The sequence below is a fragment of the Anomaloglossus baeobatrachus genome, chromosome 4, assembly GCF_048569485.1.
Source record: "Anomaloglossus baeobatrachus isolate aAnoBae1 chromosome 4, aAnoBae1.hap1, whole genome shotgun sequence".
In the NCBI taxonomy this organism is placed as follows: Eukaryota; Metazoa; Chordata; class Amphibia; order Anura; family Aromobatidae; genus Anomaloglossus; species Anomaloglossus baeobatrachus.
Window position 1 is genome coordinate 466,932,049 of NC_134356.1, and position 9,946 is coordinate 466,941,994.

General features: G+C 44.3%; 1 protein-coding gene across 1 annotated transcript; it reads left to right on the forward strand.

Moving 5' to 3' along the window:
* The first annotated feature begins 7,863 nt into the window (after nucleotides 1–7,863).
* On the forward strand, nucleotides 7,864–9,617 carry LOC142301697 (beta-1,3-galactosyl-O-glycosyl-glycoprotein beta-1,6-N-acetylglucosaminyltransferase 3-like). The gene has a single exon (XM_075342716.1). It carries the CDS (start codon nucleotides 7,909–7,911, stop codon nucleotides 9,226–9,228), a length of 1,320 nt encoding a protein of 439 aa, XP_075198831.1. The 5' UTR covers nucleotides 7,864–7,908; the 3' UTR covers nucleotides 9,229–9,617.
* Nucleotides 9,618–9,946: the final 329 nt, after the last annotated feature.

The window sequence follows — 9,946 nt, forward strand, 5'->3', positions numbered from 1 at the left end:
CGCGGGCGTGGCAGCAGGGGTCGGGGCACTTGCGCTGGCCGGGGCATCACTCGACTCACCCACCGGTGGCAGCATCGGGGTCTGCGTCATCGCCGTCCTGTCTGGCACTCGGCGCACGGCTCTCCTTTCATAGGCCCGAACCGCGGCAGCCATCTCCAGCAGTTCCATTCGTTCTTCCCGGATCTGCTCCACAACCCGGTTCTCCAGTCGGTCGCAGAACTGGGCCAGCTCCCGATACCACCAGGCAGCGGAGCCCGGTTCTGGATTTCTGCGGTCAGACGCCATTTCTTCTGCGCCGTCTTCTGCACGACTCTCCAGCTGTGGACTCGCCGTTGCCTCCGATAGCAAGCTGTTCAGTTTCTGCTCTGCCTCTTTCAGCAGCTCCTCTCCCAGCAGCAGGCTTGTGGCTCTCTTTCCTTCCCGCCGTCTCCAGACGCTTCCACTCTCATAGCTGGCAAGGTCAGAACTCTGCAGGGGATCTCTGGGTAGCCACACCTCTTCGTGGGCGGTAACTTCTTCCAGCGCGGGCTGCTGTTGTTTTTCAGCGCGCTTTTCATGGTGGCAATATGGCGGCGCTTCCAATTTTTCAAGCGGACCGCCTAGGCACATGGTCACCTGTCTGAACAGGTCTAGTCCTTATCCTGTTCGTGACGCCAGATGTGAAGCCCCACAGGTGTAGTGTCAGTGTCGGTGCATTACCTTCAGGGACTCCACGTTGCTGGATCTCCGTCACTGGTAGGAAATCTTCTTGTTTGATCGTGACGCCACTCTCAGTATTGCGGTCAGTGGGGACCGCCACTGCAGGTTAGGGGACGCCTGGGGCTGATGGTGGGTGCAGTCGGATGTAGTAGCCTCCTGAGAGTGAGGCAAGCCCCAGAGCCCTGTGTAGGTTTGTAGTACCACAAGTCGCAGAATAACCACACAGGCAGGAATGTCTTTCAAGGGCTTTACTCACATTTGATGGCAGGGTGAGTAGCCCGGGCGTAGCTGGGATGAACCAGGTGGGAACCAGGTATCCTTCAGGCTGACTTTATGAGGGTGACTACTGACTCGCCTTCCTTAGCCCTTGGTGGTTTGGGGTGACCCCGACTTTGAGTCCCTATGGGGGTCACCCAGGGAAGATGCTGCAGCCTCTCTCTCCCCTTCGTTCGCCGTATGCTTGTTCCCCGGACCAGGCCACTCCAGCTGCTTGCCTCCTGTGACCTATGGGCCCTCACTGTGGTTACGTGGCTGCGGCTTTTGTGGTGTTGTGGTGTGGGCTTTGAGAGCCCCACACCGGCAGGTTTAGCAGGGAAAGGTGGATCTATCCTTGCTTCGGGATCTGCCGCCCGGTTGGGCCTGGTGCTCTCTAGCAGTCTCCTTACTTCCCACTCCGTTGCACTCGCTAGCTGAAGCTGGCTTTCAGGCAGCACTCCTAGTTGACCGTTCTCCCCCATCTGTAGCCACTGCGCGGGCGCTGTTAGACAGCAACAGCCCCACAGGTCTGCTCCTCACTGAGCCCTATGGAGTTCTGCTCTAACTGACTCACTGCCCCTCCTCTCCTGTTCTTGCCTACGCCACCTAGCAACCAGACTCTCTTACCACACCCCTTGAGAGGAGATGGAGGCTCTACCCCCTCCACTATTCCAGTGAAGGTGAAGGCTTGCCCCCTCCTGGGATCCCCAGGGGTCCTCTCATGGGTACATGTGTGAGACCTGATCACTATGCGCCTGTGTTCCACACCCCAGTCAGCCTTCTGGATTACCTGTATTGTACTGTCCCCAGCATGGGTGCAGTACTCAGTGGTGCCTGACCAGGTCAGGGGCGCCACAATGCCACCTTCTGTATGAATGTGGAGATCTACATTCATCTACATTGTATCTGTAGATCACGTGGAGAGCTACAGAGATTTTTCTGACTAAAGTTTTGCATGTGTGACTTGCGACTGATTCCTTGACACATGGTAATCCAATGGCTATTATACAGAGTGAAACAACATTATGAAACAAATTGGCACATTTTTGGGCAATGGGGGACATTATAGAATAAATAGGGCCATTATGGGGAAATGGGGACATTATGAGGCAATGGGGGACATTATGGAGCAAATTGATTAGGACTAGAGATGAGCCACCACCCTAGTGTTTGAGTTCGGTATGGTTCGTCGAACGGCTGGTGTGTTCGTCGAACGTTCGAAGAACGTTTGTCGAACACTTTCGAACACCTTCAAACACCATTGCAAACAATGGCAGGCAAACGCAAACACATACAAACATGCACAAACACGAATGCACACACACACACACACATATTATGCTCACCTTACCTTCAGTTCCATCGTCGGCCTCCTGGGACTTGCAGTTCGCCGGTACAAGATGTGTATCGGGTAACCATGCGACCGATGCCCCGGAGCTTCTGTTGCCAGCGCGCTGCCTTTCAGTAGCGTCTGACAGAGGAAGTTCCTCGCTCGTTGCGATGGTTACCCAATACACATAGTTCGCCGCTACAGGATGTGTATCGGGTAGCCATCGCGACAGATGCTGGAATTTCCGCTGCCAGAGTGCTGACGTCAAAGGCAGGAGCTGCTTGCTTCTGATTGGCCAGCGAGCTGCCTTTGAGTAGCGTCTGACAGAGGAAGTTCCTCCCTTGTCGTAAAGGTTACCAGATACATATCCTGTAGTGGCAAACTACGTGCATCGGGTAACCATCGCGATGAGGGAGGAACTTCCTCTGTCAGATGCTACTCAAAGGCAGCGCGCTGGCCAATCAGAGGCCGGTGATTGAACGGAAGGTAAGGTGAGCATAATATGTGTGTGTGCGTGTATGTTTGTTTATGTTTGTGTGTGTTTGTGTGTGTTTGTATGTGTTTGTGTGTGTTTGTGCATGTGTGGAATGGCACAATAGAGGACCAGGATGGGACATTTAACAAGTTGTGGAACGAATTGTCTGCATTGAAATGATTTCCTATGAGAAATCTTGCTTTGCTGAACATGTAACTTGGTTAACAAGCACACTCCCAGAAAAGATTGTTCTCGTTAACCAAGGTTCCACTGTATTAACATTGAATGACAGTATTACTGTGAAAAGCCAGTTACGCTTTTGGTGATCGAACCATTATCGAACATAACCTCGAACTGTCGAACTTGAAGCTAATTGTTCGCGTTCGTCGAACCACTCGAACATCGCCTAAAACAGGTCGAATTTGAGATTGGCGAACAGTTCAATTCGAACACCGCTCATCTCTAATTAGGACATTATGGAGCAACGGTGTAAAATATGAACCAAATTGGGACATTATGGGGGACATTATGGGGAAATGAGGGTCATTATGAGGCAATTAGGAAGGGGATTGTGAAAGGCAGCATAGTATAATGAGGAGAGGGTGGTACTTATTGCAGAGAGTATGGGGAAGATATAGAAAGGGCAAGTTTTGGGGGGATATTATGGAAAGGGGCACTTTGTAGGGCTATTGTGGAGCAGCGTGTGGGGGAATATTTTGCACAGGGTGCAATTAAACCCTTCTGATTCCCCTTGTTTCCCCAGACATTATTAAATAAAGGGGGACAGGAGGTGAAACATTTTTAAATAAAGGGGGTCAGGATAGGTGACATTATTAAACAAAAGGGGCCGGGATGAGGGACATAATTGCTATAAGGAGGAAAAACGAGGAACATACATTATTGATTTATGGTGGCATGTGGGGACATAATTACTGTAGGGGCATATTAGGAGGCATTATTACTATTGAAATATAGGTTAATTTTGAGGAACTGTCTTCAATGGGGGAAACAAAAGTCTGACGTAGTGTAGACATTAGGAAAAGTGTGGAATGTGCTCTAGGAGTGATCAGCTATAGGTGACTGTGTGTTATTTTCAGTAGAGTCGTGTCACGGCAGGAAGGAGTGATAGCGGTCAGTGCCGGATGAAGAGGAAAAGCAATGAATAATTTCAGCTAGAGATGTCACTGATAAGTCAGTGTACTACATCTACACTCACTATACACTATATACAGAGCTCCTGTGTATAATGTCACTGGTGATCACTGTATTATCTGTACGCTGACATTATATACAGAGCTCCTGTGTATAATGTCACTGGTGATAATATTAGTGTTATTAGTATTGTGGTTTTTGTTCATAATCATTATTGCAGTATTGTTCATCACTACATGGTAGTAATATGTTCTCTGATTACGGTTTGGTGGTATTTGTCTCTTGTATGTGGTATTATTTGGTCAGTATGTGGTCTGGTCATAGTGTCACAGTATTTCTCCTTTGTATGTGGTAATATTTGGTTACCATGTGGTCTAATTATGGTATGGTGGTATTTCTCCCTTGTATTTGGTTGTATTTTGTCACTATGTGATGGTCATATGTTGTCTGGTCACAGTGTTGCGATATTTCTCCCTTGTATGTGGTTGTATTCGGTCACTATGTAGTGGTCATATGTTGTTTGGTCACAGTGTTCAGGATTTCTCCCTTGTATGTGGTTGTAGTCGGTCACTACTGTATGTGGTGGTAATATGTTGTCTGGTCACGGTGTGGCTGTATTCTTCCCTTGTATGTAGTATTATTGGTCTTGGTATAGTGGATTGTGTTGTGTATACAGGTTACTTTTTTCCTCTATCTATAAGGGGGAGATTATTTCCAGTAGAGATTAAATACTTGAACATTTATCCCCTCACTGTCCTGTGATTATTACACTGCAGCATATACAGTGCCTACAAGTAGTATTCAACCCCCTGCAGATTTAGCAGGTTTGATAAGATGCAAATAAGTTAGAGCCTGCAAACTTCAAACAAGAGCAGGATTTATTAACAGATGCATAAATCTTAGAAACCAACAAGTTATGTTGCTCAGTTAAATTTTAAAAAATGTTCAACATAAAAGTGGGTCAATTATTATTCAACCCCTAGGTTTAATATTTTGTGGAATAACCCTTGTTTGCAATTACAGCTAATAATCGTCTTTTATAAGACCTGATCAGGCCGGCACAGGTCTCTGGAGTTATCTTGGCCCACTCCTCCATGCAGATCTTCTCCAAGTTATCTAGGTTCTTTGGGTGTCTCATGTGGACTTTAATCTTGAGCTCCTTCTACAAGTTTTCAATTGGGTTAAGGTCAGGAGACTGACTAGGCCACTGCAACACCTTGATTTTTTCCCTCTTGAACCAGGCCTTGGTTTTCTTGGCTGTGTGCTTTGGGTCATTGTCTTGTTGGAAGATGAAATGACGACCCATCTTAAGATCCTTGATGGAGGAGCGGAGGTTCTTGGCCAAAATCTCCAGGTAGGCTGTGCTATCCATCTTCCCATGGATGCGGACCAGATGGCTAGGCCCCTTGGCTGAGAAACAGCCCCACAGCATGATGCTGCCACCACCATGCTTGACTGTAGGGATGGTATTCTTGGGGTCGTATGCAGTGCCATCCAGTCTCCAAACGTCACGTGTGTGGTTGGCACCAAAGATCTCGATCTTGGTCTCATCAGACCAGAGAACCTTGAACCAGCCTGTCTCAGAGTCCTCCAAGTGATCATGAGCAAACTGTAGACGAGCCTTGACATTACGCTTTGAAAGTAAAGGTACCTTACAGGCTCATCTGGAACGGAGACCATTGCGGTGGAGTACGTTACTTATGGTATTGACTGAAACCAATGTCCCCACTACCATGAGATCTTCCCGGAGCTCCTTCCTTGTTGTCCTTGGGTTAGCCTTGACTCTTCGGACAAGCCTGGCCTCGGCACGGGTGGAAACTTTCAAAGGCTGTCCAGGCCGTGGAAGGCTAACAGTAGTTCCATAAGCCTTCCACTTCCGGATGATGCTCCCAACAGTTGAGACAGGTAGGCCCAACTCCTTGGAAAGGGTTTTGTACCCCTTGCCAGCCTTGTGACCCTCCACAATCTTGTCTCTGATGGCCTTGGAATGCTCCTTTGTCTTTCCCATGTTGACCAAGTATGAGTGCTGTTCACAAGTTTGGGGAGGGTCTTAATTAGTCAGAAAAGGCTGGAAAAAGAGATAATTAATCCAAACATGTGAAGCTCATTGTTCTTTGTGCCTGAAATACTTCTTAATACTTTAGGGGAACCAAACAGAATTCTGGTGGTTTGAGGGGTTGAATAATAATTGACCCTCTGAATAAACTTTTCACAATTTAAAAAAAAAGACATAACATTCTTTTTTGCTGCAGTGCATTTCACACTTCCAGGCTGATCTACAGTCCAAATGTCACAATGCCAAGTTAATTCCGAATGTGTAAACCTGCTAAATCTGCAGGGGGTTGAATACTACTTGTAGGCACTGTATGCACTTACAGAGGTTCTCTGCTGAAACACTTAATCGCCTTTTCTAAAGCGATGTGCATACATTGAGTATTTGGGCAGTATTTGTAGCCAAAACCAGTGGTGGTAAAATCAGAGGAAAAGTATAACAGAAACACGGGCACCACTTCTGCAGTTTTCACCTACTCCTGGTTTTGGCTACAAATACTGATGTAATATAGGTACCAAATACTGAAAGTGTGAACGAGGCCTAAGGATTAGTGATAACTTATTCATCAGTTGGAGTTTTATTGCTGAGACTCGCACTGATCGGCAAAATGTGCAACTTTTATCCCCATTGGAGCTCATATCCGATTCGCCCAGTGATCCATTCATTTCCTCATTCTGTCAAGGCTGCACTTGTTTTTATCTGACTGCTCCACAGAGGATGAATGGTGGAACGGTCACACATCCCACCTGTTGCATTTTATAATAGGGATATAAGTGTCCTGTCAGGGATAAACGTTCCACATTCTTCCGATCTGTGCGATTTCCACTGGTTGGTTCCACCAATCAATAAGTCATCGCCAACCTAACCTGTGGATCAGTGATAACTTATTTTGACCAAAAAACCCTTTTACTGCAAACTACTGTAATTGTACATCAGTTATGGTGTTCACAATAGATGTAAAGGAGCTGCCTGTGTTTTACAGTCAATGCTCCACTATAATGGGGTGGGGATAATGGCTAATTAGGTATTTGCATATAGCTTTAGAGTGGGTCCATAGAGTCAATTCCCCCTGTAGGCCCCAGACACCCCAGTCAGACCCTGGACAGAGGCAATGTCCACCTGGTCTATCAAGGGAGGAGAGGTGGTGAATCAAGGCCATAGTAAGTGACTGCAGGACACACAACCCCTATATCCGGGGAGCTTCGCTTTCTTTACTACTGCTCTCTGTTGTCAGCTTCTCATTTCCTGTCATATTGTCCACTGTTTTTATTTCTTCATCCAATGATCACATCTGTCTCTCATTCTCTGTTCCTGCATCCTGTCTTTGCTATTTAGTCATCTGTTATTCTTGCATTTTTAATGGATCCGTTTTTTCTTACAGAATCTGTTTCAAATGTTAGATAAATAGCAATCTGTTAACAGATCCCTTCTCTATAGACTCCAATGTTAAAAAAATGGATATGGTAGAAATCGGTTATTTAACAGACAAAAAAGTTGTATTTTCACAACTTTTTTTGCCAATAGATCTGTGCAGGATCTGTTCTAATGGATGATTACTGGACATGTGAACTCAGCCTTAAAAGGCTTTCTTGTAATAAAATATAGAGTTCCACATTTAAGCATTTTACAGCAGGAATGAAATTAAAATTGTCATTATACAATGCACTATTTGCACCATAACACTGTATGGCATTTACAGTAGCTATTTCTAATGAGGAAAAGCCGTGCAGAATGTGTGAGAATGTGGGTTGAGACTTAAAAAACAAGATCTGCCAGTCCTGCACAATACGTAATGCTCCATCTGCTTAATCATTGGCTACTTTATCTATAAAGTTATCTTTGCTATAGATATTTTAAAAGCCTCTCATTTCTCTGAACAAACTAACTGCAGCGACTGCAGGTTAAGGATGTGATTATTCATCTTTTGTCTCCCATACACAGAAAATGCTGCAAAACGTCAGTAGAAAACTATGGAGACTGAAGTCAAACCGAGTTCTCATTTTTGGCATCCCTGCATTATGTATTACAATGATGATGGTATACCTTTCACTGGACTGTAACCTGGACTTTAACAATCCAAATGCTGATTTAAGGAGTGAATATTGCAGATACATTTACTACCAAGAATTAAAGCTTCCAGCCTCTGGGAGAAATAACTGCACCAAAATCATCAATGGTGACTTAGATGAGGTAAGAAAGACTATGATTGACAAGTTAATTATTGCAAATCGAAGAGTTCCTGCCACAGAAAGAGACTACATAGAAGTAAGCAAAGACTGTGCAAATTTTACAAAATTGAAAAAATTTGTCATGTTTACTCTCAGTGAGGAGGAAAGAGATTATCCTATTGCTTATTCCATGGTAATCCATGATAACATTGAGATGTTTGAAAGGCTCTTACGATCCATTTACATGCCTCAGAATGTTTACTGTATACATGTGGACAATAAATCTTCAGAAACTTTCTTTGAGGCAGTGAAAGCCATAGCTTCATGCCTTCCCAATGTATTTGTGTCATCGAAGAGGGAGTGTGTAGTCTACGCCTCATGGTCTCGTGTCCAAGCTGACCTCAACTGCATGGAGGACTTGCTGAACAGCAGCGTTGACTGGAAGTACCTAATAAATACTTGTGGAACAGACTTCCCTTTAAAAACAAATGCTGAAATTGTTAAAAAATTAAAGCTTTTAAATGGCAAAAACAACATGGAGTCAGAGCAACCACCTTCACATAAGAAGCAGCGATGGGAATATCATTATGAAATAAAGGATTCTCCATTGAGAACAAATATTAAAAAAAATGCACCACCCTTAAATATTCCAATTTTTAGTGGTAATGCCTATGTATTGCTCACCAGAGACTTTGTGAAGTCCTTGTTTGAAAACTCAATAGCAAAAGAACTTTTGGAATGGGCTAAGGACACGTACAGTCCAGATGAGTTTCTTTGGGCGACACTTCAAAGGTTTCATGAGATGCCCGGATCTGTACCCAATCACATGAAATATGATACAACAGACTTAAATGCACTGGCCAGACTGGTGAAATGGGGTAGCCTAGAAGGAGACATAAAAAATGGAGCCCCTTATACTAAATGCACTGGAAAACATATAAGAGACGTGTGTGTATACGGAACAGGTGACTTGCACTGGTTGATCCAGCAGCACCATTTATTCGCTAATAAATTTGATCCAGAAGTTGATGATCATGCTATTCAATGCCTGGAGGAATATCTAAGATATAAACTGTTTTATGGGAAACCTGTGTAGTGTATATATAATTTATTAAGTCCAAACAGCTGTTACTGTCACTAGTAAATGTCAATACCCTATTTTATCTACAGCATTTAAAATTTATTGTGTGTAAATAAAATGTTTTATATTTATATTTAACGGTTTTAAGGACACATGTGAAGGGCGTAGTGAAGAGATAAGAAGTCTTGATACAATAAATATACCATGAGATTGAAAAGGTGAAAAGTATTTAAAAAATTGTATAATGTACAACTAAATTTAAAATATCCAGCTATTCACAACTTTCTCTGGACCTCTGTTCTGGTGATTTGTGGGAGATGAAAAAAATCTAGGAAAACAAATGTATTTTTAAGGGTCTTTTTGGTGAAGCCACTTCAGGAAAAAGCCAGAGGTCTTTTTCCTGATGCCTTTGATGGCAGTTTTGTGGTGATTCTATCGCCGCAGGTGTTATAATTTATAATATAACGTATAACTAGCAGGCAGCTTCTGCTGGAATGAACATGCTACATCTTTCAACCACTTCACAGTTTTTGAACTCTGAAATGGTTAAAGGAAGTAACAAAAGACTAAATGTGTGTGTATAGTAATGGCATTGAGGAGTCCTTAGAGTGTCCAAGGGCTCAGTTCACTATTCTGCCCCCTCAGTTACCATCCTGCCCTTATAGTGATTGACAGCGCTCTTTGAAGAGCTGCCTAATCTGATTCCTTAGCCCTGGACACATGGATACTAGAG

Bases quoted from the DNA above. Each gene is read 5' to 3' on its own strand.
- LOC142301697 (XM_075342716.1), top strand. From the start codon at position 7,909: ATGCTGCAAAACGTCAGTAGAAAACTATGGAGACTGAAGTCAAACCGA.